This window comes from Lepidothrix coronata, unplaced genomic scaffold (assembly GCF_001604755.1).
Source record: "Lepidothrix coronata isolate B3197 unplaced genomic scaffold, Lepidothrix_coronata-1.0 Scaffold41, whole genome shotgun sequence".
NCBI classification, from domain to species: Eukaryota; Metazoa; Chordata; class Aves; order Passeriformes; family Pipridae; genus Lepidothrix; species Lepidothrix coronata.
The window spans coordinates 1,368-25,864 of NW_016690221.1; the positions used below are offsets into that span (position 1 = coordinate 1,368).

Genomic DNA, 24,497 nt, shown 5'->3' on the forward strand with positions numbered 1-24,497 from the left:
AGCCACAGCCCCCCCAGGGGACAGCCCCAGGTCCTCGCTGGGGTGGCAGAGCTGCCTCCCCGTCCTTACCTTGCGGAGCGGCGCGGGCAGGGCGGGCCGGGCTCAGTTCATGGACGGCGGGGCTCGTTCATGGACTCTGGGCAGTCGACACGAACGCAGCCCCGAGCGAGCGGCGGGAGCTGTGCCTGCCCCGCCGAGGCTGCCCGACTTCCCTTTTCCTCTCCGAGAAATGCAACCACTTCCTTACGTGGGCGTTGGGGGAGCGCACAGCAGCTCTGCGGCCGCCCTGCCCCTGTGCCTGAGGGCCAGGGCCGCTCCATCGCCTCACGTGGACGGGACACCGGCCCCGGGATGCTCCCCCTGGGATCCCGGTGGGATGTGGGCAACGCGCCCCGGGTGCACGAGGGAAGGGAGAACAGAGGGGAAGGATCCCCGTCCTCCCCCTCTGGCCGCGGGAGTGTTGTTCACCGCCTCGTCCCTGATGCGTCTCGGAGGGATGGGGACACCCTGCCTGCCTCCCGGGGCTGGCCTGGAGCAGGGAACAGCTGCGTCTGGAGCCCACCTGGGGCGAGACTCCCGTCGGCATCGCCTCCCACGGCCGGGGAGATCCGCAGGACCCCGCGGAGCCGGGATCCGGCCGCCCTCGGAGCAGCTGCTGCCGGTTCCTGCATCCCACGGAGCCCACTGGGACCCCAGCCCAGGCTGGGTCACCGAGCCTGTGCCCCCGCCCACCAGCCATCCACCCCTCGAGCTTTATCCCTCCTGCTTCAGAGCAACCCGTTTTTATCCCGTTCCTGGCCGGGCAGGGTAGCTCAGCTCCTGCTGGAAGTTCTGGGAAAGAGAGATGGGTTTCAGTTTCTCACCCCGTCCCTCCTTGAGCTGGGGGATGCACTCACCTCTTCCCTCCCCGAGTGACTCTGCAGGACTGGGACAGCAGCAGTGCAGGGAGGGCAGGGTCCCTTCTCAGCCCCAGGCATAAACACTGAGATCCATTTTCTCCCCTCTCTCATTAGGTGATTTTTCCACCCTTTTTTATGTTAGTTGGACCACATGTTTTAGAATCCCTTTTTTTAATACTTTTTGGACATTAACCACCAACCTTTCAAAGTGACTCCAGAAACAAAATCATTACTGTCTGTGAGACAAACATCAAATAGTCCATACAGAGATGGACAAAGCCAAATCCGTGCTCCAGTGTCACTCTGACCTAGAGGACACTAAACTCCATTATCCTTGTGTCCCAGCTGACAAACCCCACCCACCCCAGCCATCCTACACACCAGATCCCCAGACTGCAAGACGAGCAGAGGTTAAACACTCATTATTTTATGTTTTGAAGGGAGAGGAAAATGCAAAGCCACACCTGACTGCCAAGGGAGGAAGGTGAGAGACACAAGGAAACCAGAAGGAACTGGAAAACCAGTCAGTTCTGTGCAGGCAGCACAGCACCCAAGAAGGATCCAGCTCTGCAGTGGAGGACAGGAGTTGTCACTTTGTGAGCTGATCTTCCACCCTCCCCTTTCAGCCACCCCGAGCTGAGAAACGAGCAGGGTATGAAGCAACTCTGGTTCCAGAGGAAGTGGTAAATGTAGTCATTGGGGTTTTTTTTAAACACACTTCTGCATTTTCAACAGAAACGAGTCTTGAACCTTGTAAAGCAATGCCACGAGCCAGCTAATCCCCTCAGAGCACAGCCTGTCCCGGCCTCAAGGCAACGCAGGGGGGAAGAACCAGATCTGTGAGTAAAATAAGTTATGTGCAAATGCCTCTGTGAGCTCCCGAGGCTCAGAGCTGAACTGTAAAAGGTTCCTGGAGACAAAGGCCCTGCACTGAAGCCAGACCACAGTGACACCTCTCAGGTGCTCCATTCCCCACCAGTCACTATAAACACAGGATCTTACAGGCCAAGCACTGGGCTCTACACAACACCCAGGCCTGTGCAGCTTCACTGACTCACACAGTCATTTGCTTTTCATTTGTCTTCCCAAGATGTGGCTCAGCAGATTTTTGCCTCACTTTCCACAGGCAGCCTTTCACCTCATCCCCCAGGCACTGCACTGGGAGCAGGTTTGGTACCAGTCCTGAAAGGGAACTACAAATAATTCCCGTCATTTGCCTTTGGAGAAAACTGTGGCCCACTGAGCAGACAATAAAAAGAAGACATTCAGGTTAATTTGCTGTTATTATGGATTAAACACAAGGCAGGCAGAATTAAGGGTAGTAGGATAAAATCATTCATCCTCCAAAATCATCACCTCAAGGGAACAATTTCCCAGGAAGAAGCTCATCTGAACCTTCGCATCCAGATCATCAGAACTCCAGGTCTTCCTCTGTCAACTCTGAGAAACTTTCAATTAAGATGAACTTTGCTTGTTTTAAGGCCATAAAGTATCAGTGCAGGGTTTTCCCACTCCCTCTCTCTCCCAATTAATTCCCTTAACATCCCTTTTTTAATTGCCACCGATGAGCAGCAAAACAAAGAACCAGTTTTTCTCTTTTTTATTATTATTATTATTTCTAGCAGACAATTTACATAAAATTCCCCTTTTAAGTTAGTGATTCACAACTTCCTGCAATAAACTACTTAAGGAGCAGCTTTGGTAAAGAATGGAATGAAACAACCAACCAAAACAAAACAAAAAAAAAAAAAAGGAACAATCACAGCTGATTTTGAAACCAACACAATTCACCAAATTTAGATTCAAAAGAAAATCTGCCAAGCCGTATTTTCTCAGTGTTTCCAAATATTTCACCTTCCTCCTCCTCCCTTTTCGGATTTGTGCAGATGTGGGAGCTGCATTCTGTCAAGCAGTTTGTCCTGCTAGATCATGGAAATCCATCTTTACATGATTCGTAGCCCTTGAATGGAGGACTCCAAGGTCTTGAAAGAGAGAAAAATCTTAATCACTATCAGCTGCAGTAACTTGAGTTAAATAACTCGGTGTAAATGCTGAGAAAAACAAGTAAAAAACCCCAGTATTTGAGATTAGACTCATATTCATAGATTCATGGAATGGTTTGGGTTGGAAAGGACCTTAAAAGACCATCTTGTTCCACCCCCCTGCCATGGGCAGGGACACCTTCCACTATCCCAGGTTGCTCCAAGCCCCATCCAGCCTGGCCTTGGACACTTCCAGGGATGGGGCAGCCACAGCTTCTCTGGGTAACCTGTGCCAGGGCCTCACCACCCTCACAGGGAAGAATTCTTTGTAAAGGAAAGAATTTCTTCCTAGTTCAAGAGCCAGAGACCACAACAGTCATTCCTTTCAAACTCAGGCATATATAAACTAGTGACACAGACCTGAAACTGCACTAAAGCAGCTTATAGATCACCTCAATCTCTTCTCTGGCTCCTCCAGAACTTTCTGGCATCACAGAACACAGACAACCCATTCTTTTCCTAAACCAGATCCCAAGAGTTTTGGGAAGGCCAGCAGAGACCTCTGTCGGCCAGGCCTCAGCAAAGCAAGCATGAGCATTATTAAATCCTTTTAGGATCTTAATTGTATTTTCCAGTTCTTTCAGGCAACTTCTTACTACTTTGGTAAGTTAATTCTGAGAGGCCAGAACCATCTTCTGCAGCAGAACAGGGAGCAGAGTCCCATGGGACGGGAGCAGGAAGAGGCAATGGGCTGTGTCATACCAGTGAATATTCCAGCCCAACTGTGGCTGAAGTTGGAGAAGAAAAGAATTGGTGGGAATTCCTACAGGGACATTAAGTAATTCCATTAAAAAATTAAGTCTGCATAAGCACCATCTGCTAAACGAAATGCATCTGCATTTATGCTGATTCTTGGATCTGCTTTTCTTACAGAGTTCACTAATGGTCTTGAATATTCCTGTCAGGATTTCCTGCTGCTAATGAAACCTGCCTTAGGGCTGAGCCCCAGGAGTGGATGTTAAGAGATCAAAAAAAAACCCACCCCACCCCATCTAGTTCACATAAACACAGTAGTAAAAGCCTGGTTTTACCTTGAAATCCCAGATGGTCATTGCTCCATCGATGCCGGTGGTGCAGAATTTCCGACAATCCCGTTTGTCTATCTCATAAATAGACACTTGGCTGCAAACAGAGAGTGAGAGCTCTGACACCCATTACAGAGAGCCAGAAAGCTGGGAAATTTGGGTTGAATTCTACTCCTACTCCTTCAGATGGAGACATGAGTACACCAGAGCTTACACCAGATTTTTGGTCAAATGCCTCAGAAAAATAAGCCAAGAAAAGGATGCCGAGAGCTCCTCCATGGCCTGGTGGCTGCAGCCAAAATGTTTTGCTTGCATTAACATGAACTGCCCAACATCCTCTGGGATCTCGTGCTTTTTTAAAATGCAGGGATATTTTACTCAATTAACTTGGATCAATCATTTTGATCAACAGAATCATAGAATGGTTTGGTCTGGAAGGGACCTTAAAGCTCCACCCCTTGCCATGGGCAGGGACACCTTCCACTAACCCAGGTTGCTCCAAGCCCCATCCAATCTGGCCTTGGACACTTCCAGGGATGGGGCAGCCACAGCTTCTCTGGGCAATCTGCCTCAGCACCTTCACAGGGAAGAATTTTCTCCATATATCTAACCTAAATTTCCTCTCTTTCAGTTTGAAAACAGTAATACACAATAACTAAATACACGTGGCAATAACATGTTAAACAGGGAGCTGGGATGTAAATTCCTGTTTGAGGTGGATTTTGCTGACTAGATTTTGCACAGTGCCACCAGCCTCTTGGGAACTATCCACATATTTGATAAGATAAACTGTGTCCAGGTTACAGAACACATCAGTCACGAGCAAACAGGAGAAGCACGCACACCACATCAATGATTAACTCCAGCTTCCACGCACGTCCTAGAAACAGGCAGGTGTGTTAGGGAAAGACTACAAGGAAAAGGGGATACTGGCTAAACCCTCCTGGTAGAGCAACCCCGAGCTCTACTAGGTTTGCAGAAGATCCTGGGAAACCAAAATGACGTGGAGAGCATCCCCTCCCCTGGCCCTGGCAGCAGGGCACTCACGTTATACTGTTTTGGTGCAGCGTCTCCAGGGTCGTGTTGCGATCTTCCGTGGTGGCTCTTTTATCCATGTTCCGGAAGCGTTCCATGGCGGAAATGTTGCGCTGGATGCTCTGTTTTGGAATGTCTAGTTTGGAAACGAAGGTCAGCAGGCCGCGGTCGTCACAGTTAAAGAGCATGGGGCAGCAGTCATGGCCCTGCAACCAAACACCACGGAAGCCTGTCAGGAGGCACAACCTGCCCGTCCCCACCGGGTGCTGCTGCTGCTTCTGGCTGCAGAATGCAGAGACTGACACCAGGGAAGAGCTCATTTATTATTAGCTGGGTAAAAGATGGTGTTTCTCCCCCTCCGAAACACGACAACACTCTAAAAGCAGAAAATAACCGACACTTACAGCTGCCACCACGCTGTTCTCAGAGACAAACGACACGCTCAGGAGTGGGAGGAACTCTGTTTTCAGCTGTGAAACCCTGAACACAAGAACATTTGTTACAGGAATTCGTTGAAACCTCTCGTTTTTGGCTCTAACAAAAAATAGACACCGTTCCCACACAAGGATTACTGGAAAAGCCAGCGTGGCTCAGTTGTCCTGTGGTGACTCCAGAGGGTTGTAATTTTTAACGAGAAGTTTTAAAGCTAATGAAAGTGTCCTGGAGGATCTGTCACAAAATGAAGTGTTTCAGGTGAAAGGGGGAAGTTGCCAATATTGTGTGCAAACAGGGGCAAGAGTTTAAAAGGAATACTCCCAAAAATGTTCAGACTGATGAAGTTATTAACTTCATTTGCATATTAAAAGCACTTGAAGTTTTAATGTTTGACATCTTTTCAGAGGGAAAAAGCCTTGATGTTCAATTAAGTCAGCTTTTGTGATTTAATGACGAGTGAGAAAAGAATTCTGAAACACTTTATAATGACTGATATCCCCTGCCAGGTACTGATATAACTGTAGCCATCAGAACCACAATTCAAAATGAATCCCAGCAGTGCCTGGATGATCCCCAGAGATCTCTGCTGCCAAAACATATGGAGAATCTCTTCCTTCTTGGCTGGAAAGCCACGGACACTGCAAAGTTATGCAGATCAAGAGGAGGAGCAGGAGGAGGAACTGTTCATTACATATTTTGTTGAATTGGAAGGTGCAAGGTTGGAAGTTGAAACCTTGCCTCAGCAGAACCTTAAGGACAGTGGTTGGAATTCGTATTTCATGAAATGAACAACTTATTTTCCAGATCCTGGCTGGGGATAGGGTCTTATTAGTTATAGAGTGAGCATGTTTCTGGACTCTCTTGAATCCACTTACAAGGAAATATTGTTTCCCCCGAAGTTCTCTGTATATTTCCACACAGAGTGGAATGCAATTTCTTCTTTTCAAAGGCTTCCCCCCCCACAAGTAAACTGGCTATGCCCTCACTGAAGAGTTCTTCTAAGCATTTTAGAGTATGTAATTGAAATTCTTAAGTATCAACCTTAAACGAGCCTCAAAGAGACTCCTGGAATCCAGAGTAGTAAAAATGGCAACAGCAGTCACAGCCCCCGTGAGATAAAGACACGACATTCCAGAGAATCCCGGATTTGTCAGGGTTGGAAAAGACCTTTAAGATCATCAAGTCCAACAGCTGATGAGGAACAGCAAGAGGGTACTTACATCATGTTTTTGGAGGCATCAGCCACCGACACGGTGCTGTCGTGGCTGACCCAGGCCAGGCGGTTCCCGCTGGCAGAGAAGCTCACGCTGTGCACCCACCCCCCGCTTCCCGCTCCCCCAAACTCCGACATCAGCTGCCCAAAGGGCATTTTGGAGCCCCAGGGAGTACTGGCTGGTTTTTCATCCACTTCCTTAATGTAGGCAGAAAACACCCTGCAAATAAAAAAAGAAAGATTCCAGTGTGAACAAAGAGAGAACAAACCTCCTGGGAGCTCCGGGTGCTTTTCGCGTCGGAAGCGGAGGGACGTGTTTGATTCCCCCCGAATAAAACATTATGGTATCTTTAAACAAGCCTGGAAGCTTCAGTGTGGAGAGAGAAAGGGTGTAAAAGCACACAGGTTTTTCATAAACGCTGTTCTTGTACCCCTCTCCTTTTTTTCCAGAAGATGGCACAAAAACACACGTTTGTCAGTGCATTTTCCAGTGTGCCAAGATTTCCCTTTCATCCTTTTGCGGCGCTAACAGCTCTCCAGAGTCAATCCCTCAGCTAGAGAACACCCAGGAACAGCAGTGTGTAATTAGAAGCTAATACAAACACCTACAAAATTACCCACTTTTTAGGAACAGCAGGATTTCAAAGAAAGAAACCCGATGTTCTGATGCCTGCAAAGGGGCTCTGAGCCACCTTCTTCCTGCTCATTATTGAAAAAAAAAAACGCCTTAAAACCTGAAATACCACAATGTTTTTATAGGTTTGTGTTTTTTTTTTCTCCCCAGCACTACAATTTTCAAGATATGTTTAAATAGAAAGCCTCCCCCTTTCATCGAATTCCTTCTGCATGATTCAGACGTGCCACAATATGGTGTTCCTGAGTGTTACCATGGAATTTACTGGGACGTCACCAACGTAGGATTAGAGTCCATTGAGCAGGAGGAGCAAGAGAGCTACACCACACTACTACCAGAGGGAAAAACTCAGTATAAATGAAAATCTCTGATCAAATACTCATGGTTGCAGTCACACACAAAAAGGAATTATTTTATAGTGAGTTTAAGGAAATGTAGCTCCCCCCTCCCTGTTTTTTAAATGTTTTACATGTGTGGGGTAAGCACTTCCAAAGGTACCTATATTCAGCTAATTCCAATAGAGCTGCTCATTTGGAATGATAAGGGTATCATAACTGCAGCTATATTAGGTACAGATTTTCAGGGAATTAAGTATGAATTTATATTTGGTTCTATCAGTTTAAATATAATCTAATTATAATCCTTCAAAAAACTTAATTTTATAGAACCATCTAAAAGGATGGTTCTCCTAATGTATGGAAATAGGACAAGATGTTTAAAGCAATAGCCTTTGACACAAGGCAGGAAAATCATTCCTAAGTAGTGAAAGACCTCAAATTTAACTGTTAGTTAAAATAAAAATAAGTCTTTTCCCTCACTGAAGTCTCCCTCTCTTTTAAAAACAGCTTGAAGGCCCCAGCCTTGAAAAGAACACTGGGAAATTACTTTTATTCCCACAGCAACGTTGTTCCAGCAAGAATATAAAATTCACACCTATGCAGTGCTATTAGCTATATATATTATATTTTTTTTTTATTTTAAAGATAAATGGAAGGGGAGTTCATCTATCTGGGCCACCCACCAAAAAACTCTGCTGTATTTCCATCAACTTGCAGCCTCCTGCCCTCCAATCTTTTCCCAACATGTCTCCCAACTGGCTCTTGTTAGTTAGCAGTGGCTCTGGAAGATCCATTCCACAATTTTCATCACAATAGGTGAATACTTCAGAGCCAGGTATCTTTATTATCTTTAATATGGAAGTGAACTCTCCCTAGAAGGGGAATTCTAGAGGTCTCTACTCACTGCTTACCCAAGAGAACAGTTTCTCATGGCCTTGGGGAAGAAACAGAAACACAAACCCAGTACCAATCTCCACTACTCTTCCTTTCTTTAATGTTTCTATATGGAGATTTCTATGAGAAAAACAGCAAAATTTTTTAATGAATCATCCTAAAGTACAATGTTAAGGAAGAGCAGAAAGTTTCCCAAATGTTTTAAAGACCTGGGTCTTTTTTTTCAAAATATAGCCCATTTTCAGAGAAATGAGGTGCAGGACAGAGTGAGTTTTCTGATGGGAAATAAAAGACTAAGCAAGTCTTCTAGAGAATGTTCCTAGGAAACCAACTGAACCACACCATTTTCTTCCAGAAAATATAATAATTTTTTTTTTTTTTTAAATCACACTGAACAGAAAAACTATGTGAATCTAACTTTCAACCAAACAGGGAAAAGGAGATAACCAGAGATGCAATGTCCATAACAAGCACTGGGAAAAGCTCAAGTCCAAGGTAATATAAATATATACACACACATAATATATTTCAGGTGACTTAATCTCAAAGTCCCAAGATCCTTTATGAACACACATGAGAAGATTTCCACATGTGAAAAGCAGCTGCTTCTGGAACATGACTGAGTACATCTCACATCATATTTTTTGTGAAAGGAAGAGAATACATATAGTTTATCCAATGAAAATGAGATAAGGTAGGGAAGGGAGACAACTCTCCTTCCCATCTTCCATTTATCATTGTTCCTTACATAAAAAAGTTTCAAAGGATAGGGTTTAGATGTGAGGGTTTCATTCTGAAATAAGGAATGTAATAGTCAGTCCCACCTCCACTTCCCACTCCTCCTTAGTCATTTTTAGTACACACTTTGAAGCTTAAAAATTGCCCTATTACATAAAGAATTTAAGAAAAGAAGCTTTCATTATCATCCAAGGTACAAGTGATTAAGTAAATGTGAATTAAAGCCAGGCACTGCAGACAGCTCCCCATGCAACTTCCCTGCAGTGACCCCAATCCCTCCCTCAGAGCAGCCTGCAGGACCCACCCCTCAGGCTGGAATTTCACCATCAGTTTGAAAGTCTGCCCCATCCATCTCTCAAGCCCCATCCATCTCTCAAGCCAATCTGGTTTTAACAGCCTTTTTTTTATTTTTTAAATGCTCTTCAGAAACTGTGTTTTATTGCACTGAGTTGCAGGTGGATCAATTCCTTGGCCCTGCTCTCCTCACGGGGCTGCGAGAACGTTACGGTCAGCACAGGGAAAGGGGAGAGAACTACTGACTCAGGGATGAAAAAGGTGGGATAAGGCCTTTGGAAAGGTGTCCCTCAGCAGGTCCATGTTGGCAGTCCAAAGTCAGCAGGCAGTAGCACCAAGGCCAACGTTTCTCAAGCTGGGTATTTTATTTTGGTACCAAGCAGAGCATGCAACGAGCCACCTTTTATTCTAATAGCAAATGCCTGATCAAGATGCTCATGCTGATGACTTGATCCAGAACCCCAAATAACACACAGATGTTTTAGTTTCTCTCACCTGCACTTGAAGTCACAGGATCCTGCAGCCAACAGAACATTGTTGGGGTGCCAGTCCAGGCTAAGGACAGTGGAACGAATGGGCTTTTTAATGTGTTTGCTCACCCACCTAAAATAATAAAAAAAAAGAAAGATGTGTAAAATGTATATGAACATATTTTACCTGACTCCCCCAAGTACTCCTCAAAAAAGATCACTCCTTGCCAACGACTAACATTTTGGAAAACACATCGCGCCCAAATCTTTCACATCCCCTTGTGCAATCTGTGAACTTTATATGGTTATTTAATTAAAATTTTAAGCACTATGAACGAACTTGTTAAATATGTATCTCCTCACCTGAGTACTATACCCCTTCCAACTAATTCTTATAATGCATCAGATGGAACTCCTTAATGTGAATTTTGCCCAGGAATTGCCTGGCCCCTCACACCCCATGAGCACGAGGTCAGCTGTGACTGTGACACTGAGCTCAGCAGCCCTGTTGTCATGGATCACCAAGTACAAGTCCTCTCCAGCTCCTTCCAATGAGTGTTACAGTCACATCTCTTGCCTATTGACTTTTCTACTGTTTAATAACACAATAACTATAAAACAAAACAAGTAAATGGGGGAACTGCCAATGATGTGACCAGTGCATTCGTCTCAATTATCTGCAGTGCAGTGCAAAGTGGTCCTGCTGCTGAATGCATCAATACTGGCCTAAATACGCCTCAGCAGATTTAGTTTATCTGAACTATTTACAAAATAGTAATGAAATCTGTTATTCACTTGATGGCCTCTGGGAGGATGGTGCTTTTCCTTTGATTTTACTTCCATCAAGCACCAGTTTTAAGGATCACATTCTTTTTCTTTAACATATGGGGTTCTGATTCTTTTGCAGACAACTGAAGCAGAAAAAATATTGATAACCGAACATGCTGGAAAGCAGAAAAATCCAAAACAATCTTTAAAATGTATTTTGCAGATGGTGTCACTGTTTTTCATCTCCACATGGCAGACTGGACACAGGACACCTGTGTTTTTGTGCCTGTTTATGCAGCCCAAAGTAAGAGATGCTCCCCACAGTGATTTCACCTACAAATGATACAGCAAATGTAGCTCCCAACACATGCAGCTACAAAGGGAGAAGACCAAAAGCACTAAGTTTAGATGCCAATGAGAAAAAAATGTTAATGGTGGAAATATTTGTGATAGAAATCTATAAACTGTGATGTAAGCACATGACAAAATACAGAACAGGTCAGTGACAACCTCAAACATCCTCTAACAGATCACCTTGGAAATGTGACTGACTCAAACTCTTTAATGACAAGAAATGGTCCAAAATAATGTAAATGGAAGAAAGATTCAAGAGAAGGTTTCTTCATTCATTCTGGAACAAGGTGGGGGAAGGAAACATTTCTCTCTTTTCAACCATACAGGTGTAGTTAATAGACTTTCAATCTGCAAGAATTCTTTTAGAAAAGCAACATATGTTTATGGCAGTCAGACAGAACAGATTCATGCCAATATGTATCACCAGAAAATAAGTGAAGTCAAAGGCCTTTAGGTGCTACACCAGAGTAAAGAAGAGAGGGAATGTTTTCTCCAAAATGGAAAAATGCCATCCCTCTACATTCCCTGAAGATTTTAGAAATTAGTAAAATAGTAACCCAGTTACCACAGCTGAACTCCAGGCTTCAGCTTTCCCGTGCAGACCTTGCAGGTATAAAAGAGAAATTAAACAGCTCACCAGTCGTTTTCAGATTCGAAGTAGCACACGGATATAAGCCGAGCTCCACTGCCCACAGCGAATTTGTTCTCCAAGGGAGACCATTTGACGAAGGTGGCGGCGCGGTTGATCCTCAGGATCACCAGGGTGGGTTTCCACACGCCGTCCTTCTGGCTCCACACGTAGGCGTTGCGGTCAGCGCCGCACGTCACGATGCGGTCGCTCTTGGGAGCCCAGTCAATGCCTGCAGGGAAAGAGCTCCCAGGAATGAACTTCCCCCTTTATGCTGTTTGCTTCACAGCAAGGCAAACAGAGATGGCCTCACAGCCCTCTGTCATGGAACGGTTTGGGTTGGAAGGGACCTTAAAGCTCATTTTATGCCACCCCCTGCCACTGGCAGGGACACCTTCCACTAGACCAGGTTGCTCCAAGCCCCGTCCAACCTGGCCTTGAACATTTCCTGGGATGGGGCAGCCACAGCTTCCCTGGGCAACCTGTGCCAGGGCCTCCCCACCCTCACAGGGAAGAATTTCTTCCATATATCTAATCTGAATTTCCCCTCTTTTAGTTCGAACCCGTTATGCCTTGTCCTGTCACTACAGCTCCTGGTGAACTGATCACTGAGGCAGTTATTACTGAGACAGTTACTGTTCTGTTATTCCCCTTTTTCACTTATTCTCCAGGAGCCATTTTAAACTGTTAGGGATACCTGTTTCTCCCTCTAGCTTTCACCGAAATTGCAGATCCCGAATTCCCGGATCCCAGCGGGAATTTCCCGCTAAACCCACTCTGAGGTTGGCCAACAGGTGGAGCTCTGCAGACTGGCCAAGGCCCGTCCTCAGCACCCTCCACACCTCTGACTTCTGCACGATCTGGCCCAACAGCTGAAACTCAGCAATTCTAAAACTGCACAACCTCTAACAAAGTCTTCTGCTTGCTGCCAGACTGCAGCCATGATCTAAAGTTTAGATAACAGTTTGGGTTTTTTTTGTTAGAAGCTATAAATCTTTGTTTACTGACACAATCCTTACATTGTTTCCAAGACCATTTAAGCTGTGCCTGGAGAAACAAAGGTTTACCCAAGCAAAAATAACAATTCAAGGAATAAAACAAAGCCCTTGATATGCTGCCATTGCTTCTTTCCCCTCCTAGGCAATGAAGGATGTTCTCAACTGGAAAGTCTTACAGGAACATTATTTTTCATCTTTTCTCTAGCAACCTTCTTTGAGATGCAGAGTGCAACCCTCAACTCTCCTGCCACAAATTTTATGTCAGTGCTTTTCCATTACCACATTCAGTATTGAAAACATCCCCTAAGCTCATAAACTGAAAATGGGATAAAAGCTATGAGAAGAATTTGTACTAATTTTACCATATTATTCATATATTGTCTACTTCCAAACAGGTTTATGCTTAAAAGCTTCCATTTTGAAGAGGCTGGTGGTCTGGAACCACAGTTACATGAGCCCTACTGCTGCTTTTGCAAGAGGGACCATCCTGCCTCTCTTTACTTCTCTTGCCCACCACCTCCCCTGCACCAGCACTGGTGCTGTTCTGTCCCATGGCAAGTCCAGCTTTTTAGCTTAGCAGAAAACTAAGCAATTAGAGCAATTAAAGCTCTTCCTGTAAGTGGGCAGAGGCAGCTCCCCACAAAACTGAGTCAAGAGAAGGACCTTGTCCCTTGTGAGCAGGAGCTGGAGTGGCAGCAGCTGACTCACTCCTGTCAGAGGTTACAAACAGTTTGATCAGTTGATCTCCTGTGTGTAACCACAGCTTAACTGCACTCTTTACAACCACCACAGCACTTAGTATTCCAAAGGTATGCACCAGGCAGGGAGAGCTCTTTTCCCAAGTCATGTATATTTGCCTTCTAACATCAACGGGAACAAGTAAAATGGAGAGAAATGTCTCTGGGGAACAGCACATTGCTTGTAAATTCAGCCCAAGTGACTTCACAAAGCAGCACAGACAGTTGTGCTCCTGGACAGCAAGAATTGAAAAAAATTGAATAAAATTCCTGAAAAATGCTGTTGGGCAGATATTCCTGCCCATTAGTGAGCTGAGAACAGAATAAAGGATATTGCTGCTTTGGGCAAGTGCTTGTATTAATTATTTTCATTTCCTTAGAGAATAAAGCCTTTATATAAGTATCACCATGGAAAAAAACCCCAGTAATATAAAAGACTGCCACAGGATAATCACATTTTTTAAAATAACACCTTGTGACTCATCGTGGCAGCTCCTCTTAATTTTCATTGTGGATCTACAGATACTCTGGGCCTGCAGTAAATGTGCTCACTGATGGTCTGTCATCAGTCCAGGATTGACCACTTCAAATGTTTATACAGTCCCTAAAAAAGGATATTTATTGCTGTTGGGAACCATAAACCACTGTTACAGCTGTATACTTGATGAAATTTTAGTACTAGCACTTGAAAGGGAGCAGCATGTATCACTGTGACACAACCAGATTACTTCAGTACACTGAAAATGTGTTCTCATTATGTCATGATGGATGAAAAATAAGCAATAGACAAGGAAAAAGGGCTCAGTTACTCCACTGAAATGTCTGGAAATGAGATAGGGCTTTTCTTCCTAACATTCATTGCATGCAGTCCAGAAAAATGCTGCAAGGCTCTCTGTAAGTGGGAATGCCAACCTATAAAAAGATCTATTTACTCAACACTTGCAGATTTCCTGTTCAGCCTCAACTGGGGAAAACAGGGGGGTGGGAAAACTCCATGTCTGGCTCAGCACAGTCTCACCTGTGATGTGTCCATTGTGTTCCTTCAGCTCGTGAGCCTTTACCCACTGGTTCCCACTCTTCTTGTAGATGTGGACTTCATGGTTATTGGGGCTAATGGCAATCTCTGGAAAGAGGAAACAAAACTGTACTCTAGTACTGAAGGCTTCTTAATTACAAATTACAATGCTTTATCTGAAAAGACTTTCCCACCTAAACCCTCTGTTCTCAGATTTGAGGGCACTACATGGGCTTTGTAAACAAAGGGCCAATAACCCTGGAAAATCTCAAATAATTATGGACATAGAAAGGCCTGGGTTGTAAGAGACTTCAAGCCCATCTCATTCCACCCCCTGCCATGGGCAGGGACACCTTCCACTAGCCCAGGTTGCTCCAAGCCCCATCCAACCTGGCCTTGGACACTTCCAGGGATGGGGCAGCCACAGCTTCTCTGGCCAACCTGTGCCAGGGCCTCCCCACCCTCACAGGGAAGAATTTCTTCCCAATATCTAATCTAACCCTGCCCTCTGTCAGTTTGAAAGATATTGGTACACATACCAGGGTCATGAGTATTCTGCACAGAAAGACAACAAATTTGGAACATAAAAATCCACATTATAGTAGAAAACTGAATTATTAAAAGAAAGGGCTTGTTTGGGGTATGGAAATAGAGGGTTAGAGAGGGTCAGGTCAATCTCATGAGGTGCAGAGCAAGAGGCAAAGCTTTCTAGAACACCTGGAAGACTCAATTTGCTCCGATGCCAGAGCTCCAGCAATGAGTTTAGAAAAGCTCAGCTTTGGGGGACGAGTGCTTTTTGGGTCATAAATGGAACATTCAACATGTGGAACTATGTATCTGACCACACCTCCCCTAAACATGACCCAGAACATTGCAAGACCCCAAACTGACAGCCCAGAGGGAACAGCAATTGAAAAAAAAAATAAATAAAGAATGAAAGCAAAGATATTACTTACGAGTACGGTCTCTGTTCCAGGCATGGCAGGTGATTGGCTCCAGCAGGAACTGATGTAGAGACATTCCGAGTTCAAGGGATTCCTATGTTGTAAAAAGTGAAAGAGCTGAAAGGTGTAAAATGGAAAACAGAACACTTCAAAATGAGAGAATTATTAAAATAAACTTCAACATTTACCAAGGATCTTTCAGTGCAGTGTTGCAATTTCCTTGCTGGAGATCACAACTTACTCAGTAAATATGTTAATTTACTCAAGAGCTGCCTGTGTCACACACCCTGATAGCTTCAGTAGACAATGAATATTAATTGTCCTGCTTACTTTAGCTAATTGCAATTGCCCTAAGAGCCACAGGCACCTGCTTCTTAGTGTATCCTCCCAGACAAGGGAGCAGGTTCTCAGGAAATCTAATAAACCTCCTAATTTTACTGTGGAAATAGAATAATCAAAAAAATAAATATCTAGGACATAGCTCAGCAAACTGATTAAAAACCCTGACATGTGCCCAGGCTCACAGGCAGCACTACAACAAAATCTTCTTTCAGGAGGTTAAACTGATGTGGAACTGTGATCTGCTGATGTATTATTTGATAAAGCCATTTATATGTATCCTAGGGAAAAATTATTAAGATTAGTAATTAACTAATTAGTAATTTCTTCCAATTAATTCTAGCACTAAACTATTTGATAGTCAGGCTTTTGCCCCCATGAGACTCAAACACTAAAAGAACAAGCTGAATCATTGCAGTTTGTGAGTATTTTGTTTAAAAAAAGGCTAAAAACCTAGTTTTTCTTCAATTTATGGCTGTTACAAGACTCAGTGCTGAACATCTGCAATTGGAGGCACATCCAGCCGGAAATACAAAGTTGTTTAAAATATTTTTAATATTTTAATATCTAAAATATTGTATTCTATGTCCTGTATTAACCAAGGGCAGCATAAATGGATGGAAGGTAATATCATAAAAACTCAAGGTCACCTGTAATAATAATAATAATGTGCACAGTTCAGTACATCCAACTTGGATTTGTCAATTCCTTCCATATATTCCACTAATTTTCATAGCAATTTATCACTGGCTGATGGATCAAAGTGGTTTTACCCCCACATACACATTGGAAAAGAACCATTTCCATGATGTCATTCCAAGACACCCACACCCATTAGAGCCTGAAATTACAACATACCCAAGTAAGGCCATGTTAGCAGAGGGTGGAGACTTCAGGACAAGGTAGGAATTTGGAAGCAAACAGGAAATGAAGGCAATCCAACAGAAACTCAGGAGTGAAAGAAGGATGAGTAAATTCTTACGGAGCTTTAGCAATTACTGCCACACCACCAAATTCAACAAATATCCTGAAAGTGCTGAATCCTGGGGCAGAGGTGAGGCTGTGTTTCACCAATGCAAGTAACTGGAAAGACTTTTTATTTGATTTCTTTTTTTTTTTTTTTTTGGAATAACTGGAGAGACTTTTTATCTTATTTAATTTTATCTGTTTTAGGAAATCAAGCACTGTTATTCTAAATAAATGCAAATGACGGTTGCACTGCAAATGTACCTCAAATACAGCTTAACTGTACAAGCTTTAAATCCAGTTCACAATTTTAACCAGCATGAGTTTCATGGTTCTTCTAATAACCACATTCTATCAATCAAATGAAGTTATTAAATATATGCAGTCCTAAGCAAAATAATTTTTTTTTTTTTTGTTAATGTGAAAATGTTGACATAATCTGAGTTACCTCTGACCTTGGACATCCATCATTTGCAATTCCACGTGTGAATATAAGCAAAACACAACTGCAAAGTGCTTTTTCCAGGATCTTGCTTTAGCTCATGCCAACATTCGGTAGCAGCACATTTCCATATACAGGAAAAGTTCAAGAGCTGTTCCACCAACAAGGAATGCTCAGCCTTTGCTTCTCTTTCCGAAATAAAACGTAAAAATATCCAACCTCCCCTCCCCAAGGAATGCAGCTATTTTGAAACACTTTCTAACACAATCCTGGTATTTTTTTTTTCCACAGATTTGCACTGCATATAAAATATGGTCCCATCCTAACTTCTAGTCCAGATATTTTTGCTTAGCTGTTCCCAAAACAGGCCCAAACCTGTATGATCCATCCCTTCCCATTGACTGAGTTTCTTGAGCTCCACAACTTGGTACAAGTCACCGTTTTCCATTTTGGTTTGGTAACAAACCCATAAAACCCAACAGTGATGATAACCTCAAAAAGCACTGCTATTTCTGTCCCCTGATAGAGGCAGTGCTATTTCCTTAGGGGAGATAAATCTTATTGAAGTTTTCCAGTAGTATTTATTCTTTACCAATATACAGACAAAAATCAAACTCATATTTCAGTAGGGAAAATGCCACTGGCCCTATGATAAATTAATAACCTCAATGCCTTCCTGTCAGCCAACCTCAGAATCTCACACAGGGAAGACGATGTTATGATGGCTTTGTTAGTGAGGTATTTAATGCAGCTCTCCCTCAGCTTTTTCCCCAAATACAAAGTAACTGGCCTTGAGTTTCAACGGGTTTTTTTTAAAAAGGGGGAATCTTCCACCTTTGTACAGCAGGAGTTCTTTCAGTATAAGGACTGAAAGGATCAAGGCTGGGAAATACAGGGCTCAGCTGCTGTCATTTCTCCATGGGGTGAGAAACATGAGGTCCAAGGCCATCCCTGGAGAAGCAACCAGCCAGGATGCAGACTTGGAAGTGGAGATGGAAGGTGTATGTGTGACAGAGAGAGGAAGGGATCTTTTTAATCCCTGCCCATTCTCAGAGCACCTACATCACTTCCAAAAGCCCCTGTGATTAAGGACAGCCCCCTTTCACTGTCATTCCCTTCCAAACCACTCAGCGCAGCTTTCCCAAGGGGGTGACTCCTCCAGGGCATCTCCTGACACAGGACACCGGGATGGGGATGGATAAGGAGCTGCGGCCCTGCCAGCACAGGGGGCACGGCAGGAGCTGGGAGGGCACGGCCAGGAATACAGGGGGGCTCTGGGAGGATAGGGGGGATCATGGCAGGAGCTATGGGGGGGCACGGTGAGAGATATGAGCGGGCACGGGGTGGATACGGGGTGGATACGGGGGGGGCACGGCGAGAAATATGGGGGGGACACGGAGTGGGCTATGGGGGGCACGGCAGAGCGGGGGACACGGCAGAGGGGGGGGGGGCACGTGGAGGGATATGGGGGGCACGGCGGGGGATACGAGAGAGCACGGCCGGCGCTGCCCCTGCCCGGCCCCTCAGGGCGCAGCGCTGCGCGGTGCCCACCGCCTCCCCCTCAGCAAGGGCGTCCCCAGCCCCTCGGGGCAGTGATGCTGCGGCGCCTCCTCCCCGCCCCCCCACTCCCACCCTCTGCCATCCCCTCATCCCGGCGGGCTCGCCGGCTCCCCCCGGCCGTCCCTGGCGGGGCAGGGGCTCACCTGGGGCGGCGGGGGCGGAGCGGGACTCGCGGACTCTGGGCAGTCAACGCGACTCCGCTCCGGCGGCGGGAGAGGCCGAGGGGGCCCGGCTCTGACACGGGCGGCAGGAAACGCGCAGCGCGCACGCGCCGCCCCCGCCCCTCACACACAAAGGGCGGGGCGGCGCCTGCGCGGCCCCTCAGGGAGGGGCGGGCGGGGCGAGTCATAAAAATATCGCGGAACTGTCGGGGTGGGGAGAGACCTTTTTAAAATCGTAAAGTCCAACTGTCAGCGCGCTAACCACCGCTGTGATCCCTAAACCGCGTCGTCGCCCAGCGCCGGATCCACACACGCCTCCTAAACACCTGCAGGGGTGATGGCCCCGCCACCCACCTCGGGCAGCCCGTTCCGATGTGTGGCCACTTGGACTGTGAAAAAAAAATTTTTTTGTGATATCTGAATCTCCCGTGCCTCCGATTGAGGCCATTTCCTCCAGTCGTCCCTGTAGACACGGTAGAAGAGCCTGGCCCCCACCTCAGTACAGCCTCCTGTCAGGTCTGTTACTGTGATCAGCCTGGAGGACAAGGAGGGGAAAAAAATACAGGCAGGTAGGTCTGCCCTAGGTTGTTTCTCTGAGGAAAAAAAAAAAAAGGTGTGATTATTAATAGTTTCCAGTAGATGACTCGCAAAATACAGAGATGCCAGCAATATATATACACTAGAAGAGAGGGCCCCAGGGAGGTCCTTGGAGCCGTTTCCAGTGCCTAAAGGGGCTCCAAGAGCTGGAGAGGGACTTGGGACAAGGGCCTGGAGTGACAGGACAAGGGGGAATGGCTTCACACTGACAGAAGGCAGGGTTAGATGGGATATTGGGGAGAAATTCTTCCTCTGAGGATGGGGAGGCCCTGGCACAGGTTGCCCAGAGAAGCTGGGGCTGCCCCATCCCTGCAAGTGTCCAAGGCCAGGTTGGACAGGGTTTGGAGCAACCTGGGCTAGTGGAAGGTGTCCCTGCCCATGGCAGGGGCTTGATACTGGACAATCCTTAAGGTCCCTTCCAACACAAATAATTCCATGATTCTCCGGTTCAATGCTGGAATATTAAAAGAATTTCATTAGCAACACTTTTCCCTGCTCTTAATCCCCTTGAGGAGCTGCCTCCTCTTTGGGGTCTCGTTTTTTGGCTCCTTCAAACTCCATCACCTGTGAGATTTTGTGAGCTCAAATACAGCAACAACAAACAAAAAGTCTGGGGGAATGGGGAGAGATAAGTGACTCCCAGATATACTGAGAAGCAATAGAGTAGTGAGTTTAATTTTGAGTTTGAGAGAAAATAAACAATCTATAAGCATCTCGAAGGCAAAAAAGAAGGTGAATTCTGGCCAGTATGGCTTTGTAGTGAATGAATTGAGCCAATCTAATTTCCTCTTCTGGCAGCATAACAAGGATTGCAGATAAGGGCAAAGCAGTGTATGTCATATATCTTGATTTTTAGTAGAGCTTCTGACACTGGCTTGCAAGATATTCTAATAATAAACTGGGAAACAAGTCTAGATGATACCACTCTGAAGGAGTTGCAAAACAGGTTGAGGGAAAAAGTACTTGATATCAGTGCTTGTACCTGTACATTAGTCATCTGTGATGAAATAATGCAATTACTGCATTTGAAGATGACATCAAGTTCAGAATAAACACAGTGGTAGAACTAGTATTCAGAATAGGAGCTCTGTGGAAAAAATAGGATGTGGTTGAGCAGCAGGTGCATTTCAACACCACCAACTTCAGAGGTACCCAACAGGGAATAGGGCAGCTGGCTGTGCTGCAGGAAAGGATGGAGGGACCACGGGTCAAAAGCTGAACAGGAATCCAAAATATCTTGTTGCAGAAGGGGCAAACACCATGCAGGTCCGTGTAGGTAAGAAAATACAAGTGATAAACACAGGAATCCTGCTCTGCTGAGCTGTGTTAGAAGAGCATGGCCAGTCCTGGGCTGTGCACCAGAGAAACAGGGATAATTTGGAGAAAAAGGTGTCAATAATGATCAGAGTCTTTGAACACATGACTTCTGCTGAGCCTGTTGAGAGGACAGAGGGCTGAGGGAAGATGTGTGTAGTCTTCAAACAGATAAAAGGGTGCAGCTCTGAGGAAAGGAACAATTTGTCCTCTTATGTCTACAGGGGTAGGGTGAAAAGTCATAAGCTGAGATAACAGCAAGGCAGATCTGGGCTACAGGGGAAAAAAATCTTCAGTGATTCCTTTGAAGTAGTCAAGCCCTGTGTTAGGAACTGACTTGACAGGATGTAGGGCTGCTCCTACAGGTTTTTAAGAATGGATCTGAAATATTTGTCAGAGTGGCAGAAGTGCAGTACGAGGTCTTGCGTTCAGGAAGGAGGCGAGGCGGGGGTCTGTGCCCGTGGCACTGTGGTCCTGGGACTGTGAGATGTGTAATCATTGCAGCCCTTATTGGCTTAACCATAAAACCAGATCAGCTGCACGGATTAAAGACACGCAACTGGGCCGAGGGGAATTATGTAACAGGAACAAAATTACGTTTTAAGTACGGTTTTACATGTTTACAAAATGATTTTCAGCAGATGGAGGGAAGGTATCTAAGCGAGGAACTCTGCGGGGCTTTGAAGCATTAAAAGCTAAGACCTTGTCTCCAGTGAAGCCTTTCCAAAGAACTTTCCACCATTGCTCCTGCTGTAGAGCTGATTCAATTATGCTGTGCTTAATCCAGGAAGGATGTTGATGTTTTTGAGATTAAGGCCTCAGAAGCAAGGCTGTGCTGGTCTTAGTGAAAGTGATTTAGATGCAATCTGACCTTAAGGTATATATGAAAAAGATTTGACCCGGGACACCCTCATGCAGCAAAAGAGTAACAGCTTGTCAAAAAGAGATCTTTTGGAAAGCAGGCTGTCAGATACACATAGAGGTAATTGCTGATGAAAAGTCTTGCTTTGAGAGGCGTTCTAGATGTGCCTTGTTAGCCCCAGTGTGTGAAAATACAGCAGTTTTTAGCACAGTGTCATATCATGCTAATCTTTAAAAGGAAGAGGCAACAAATGTAATTTTTCTCCATGTTCCCTGCCTCTCTAGAACTGCCATGTAAATCACAGTAATTTGTCAGAGTTGGTTTTCATCACTAATATTCTTGAATTGTCAAGAACATTGTCTCAAGATCAGATAAAGTTACTGATGATTTAAATGACTGGAAATCTGGGGGGTTTAAGCAGGGAATGACTGTGTATCTAAATGTCCTCTTCTTTTTGCTACTTAATACTGTGTTCCCCTTGCCAGCTCCTCCTTTAACTTTATATGGGATGTGTCTAATGGTCATAATAGAGAACGAGAAACAGGGAAGAGGCTCCCACTGTCTGCAGTGTTGCCAAACTTCTCATAGAATCACAGAGTGATTTGGCTTGGAAGGGACCTTAAAGCTCATCTCATTCCACCCCCTGCCATGGGCAGGGACACCTTCCACTAGCCCAGGTTGCTCCAAGCCCCATCCCACCTGGCTTTGGACACTTCAGGGATGGGGCAGCCACAGCTTCTCTGGGCAACCTGTGCCAGGGCCTCCCCACCCTCACAGGGAAGAGTTTTTTCCTAATATCTAATCTGAACCTGCTGTCTTGTAAATAATCTCTCTAAAAGAACCTCTACTGCGCAGTCTTTTTGCATTCTGGCTTTCTAGGGAATGACAAGCTTGATCCTGACTGCTTTTCCCCTGCTGCCAGAGGAGATTTGTGGTGAAGCAGGTAGGAGTCTGCATGCTCAGGCTGCAGACCACCAGGCTCAGGCTCTAAATGACCACCTTCAGAGCAGAGTGGGAAGTGTCTGACATCTGGCAGCATCTGCACACCGTTATCTTGCTTTTCAGAGGTTCTGTGCCTAAATGCATTTGTTCCAGTTGTCCAGGCAGGGCTTGGTGAACAACAGCAGGGTGTTTGGATGACAGCAGTGTTTTACTCCAGCTCCTACAGAAAATCATTCACTAGAAATGAAACAGCAGCACTGTTCATCACCTTTTTTTTTTTTTTGGTAGATTATGGCAGCAAAATCATACATTGCATTGTTAACCCTGGCTGGTTCGAGGCATTCACTGCAGATCAGCCCTCCCAATTCTGGAGTAATTCTCCCACAACCAACAAAGTCTCATGTCCTGTACCCCACTGTGCTGCCACAGGAGCTGCTTCTGCCTCCCAGCTTGTTTGAATTTGCTCCTTCTGGGCTCTCTCCCCCCGTGTTGCAGCACCCTGTAATGTCTCACATCTTAATTTTGAGCTTCAGCCCTGAACACAGTGTTCTGCTTTCTCACTGTGAACAAATTTGGTTTTCCCTGTACAATAAGCTTTAATAAGACTATTAGTAAAGGCTAGTGATGAGAGGAGTTATTTGCAGGAGACAGCACAGGTCACACCTTGTATCCTTGATTGAAAAATCCCGAATCTGTGTTAGCACAGATCCTTCACATAGTGTTGGATGTCTTCCATCATTCCAGATATACTAGCAAGGTATTATTTGCAAGCTTTTGGGTCTGACACACAGATGATTCTTTTATCTGAAGATCATTTCACACGTTTTCCATCTTCTAATCTTTTTGCCATGTTTGATATCTCAAACCTGGTTTTTGATCTGTACTACAGCAATGTTTCAATGGGCATCTCTTGGCAACATACACAGTACTCTGGAAGAAAAGAGGGCATTGGAGTGGTGTTGCCTTAGTATCTTCTTTACCTTCCAAAACCTTGTTAAGAAAGAAGGTAGAAATGCTGGAGTGTTTAGGCACATGCCCATCCAACCTCTTACTATGGGAATAAATCACTTTAGAAGCATTGAGGTGCTACCCCTTCTTTTTACCCCAGAGAAAGGAGAAGGTGTAGGAATTGGGTACTTGCTTTGTGTAGTTTTGCTCTGTCTTCCCTGCTAGACTGCTGGAGTGTACAGAAAGTCTTGGGGAACCAGGCCAGGATGAGCAGGGTTTTTTCCTAAGAGTTTTGGTGCCCTTGGGAAAGGATTTAGCCTTTAATGTGCATCCCTTTTGGGAGCAGAAGGATGCTGCTCTTTTTCCCTTTCTGTTTTACCATTAGTGAAAACACATTGTACTGACCATTAGCTGTTCCAAAAGTACCTACAGGGACTTGTGGAATATCTCTGTTCCCTTTTGCAGGGAACTGCATGAGTCAGTTGGTGTTGAGAACACACCTATGCTTTCCTCATCTCCATCCCACACCCTCTTCTGCTCTAATAAATTCATGGCAGGTGGATCCAAACATGTGAGCTCCAGCTTTGCTGCCTGTTCCTGATGCACTGACACAGAGGAAGAGGACTGAGGCCCTTGGATGACCCTGAAGAATGGTAGTTAAAAGGCATTTTATAAATTGTGTGTTCATGTCTGTGCACATGTTAAAGACTCTGTTTGAGGACAGGAAGTGGCTGCAAAGAAGACAGAGGAGAAGAATCCTTTTTAAAGAATGATGCACACTTCCAGGTGACTGTCTTTAAAGCTGCATCCAAGTCTACATGTCTAGAGATGCTGTCAGTATAAACTGAATACCTGCTTCCTCCAGTGTGTTTTTTGGAGAGGCAAAATGCCCCTGGTGTGCACAG

At 45.1% G+C, this 24,497-nt stretch overlaps 2 protein-coding genes across 5 annotated transcripts in view; one reads left to right on the plus strand and one right to left on the minus strand.

The window, feature by feature from the left end:
* Positions 1–2,483: 2,483 nt before the first annotated feature.
* On the minus strand, positions 2,484–19,039 carry LOC108496674 (actin-related protein 2/3 complex subunit 1A). Of its 2 annotated transcripts, none has more exons than XM_017813613.1 (10): positions 18,912–19,039; positions 15,474–15,555; positions 14,521–14,625; positions 11,777–11,999; positions 10,043–10,150; positions 6,657–6,869; positions 5,406–5,481; positions 5,014–5,207; positions 3,973–4,063; positions 2,484–2,881 (listed from the first exon to the last, which is right to left on the minus strand). In XM_017813613.1, exons 2-10 carry the CDS (start codon positions 15,535–15,537, stop codon positions 2,843–2,845), a joined length of 1,113 nt encoding a protein of 370 aa, XP_017669102.1. In that variant the 5' UTR covers positions 15,538–15,555; positions 18,912–19,039; the 3' UTR covers positions 2,484–2,842. The 2 variants fall into 2 exon arrangements, with proteins under 2 accessions (XP_017669102.1, XP_017669101.1); XM_017813612.1 differs by having other exon boundaries at positions 15,474–15,578; positions 18,912–19,021.
* Positions 19,040–19,114: 75 nt separating this feature from the next.
* The window catches only part of LOC108496680 (importin subunit alpha-5-like), a 49,478-nt gene continuing 44,095 nt past the window's right edge, over positions 19,115–24,497 (plus strand). For all 3 annotated transcript variants that reach the window (XM_017813617.1, XM_017813619.1, XM_017813618.1), the window contains exon 1: positions 19,115–19,498. The gene's annotated coding sequence lies outside the window, so the exon portion shown is untranslated. The remainder of the gene's footprint in view (positions 19,499–24,497) is intronic.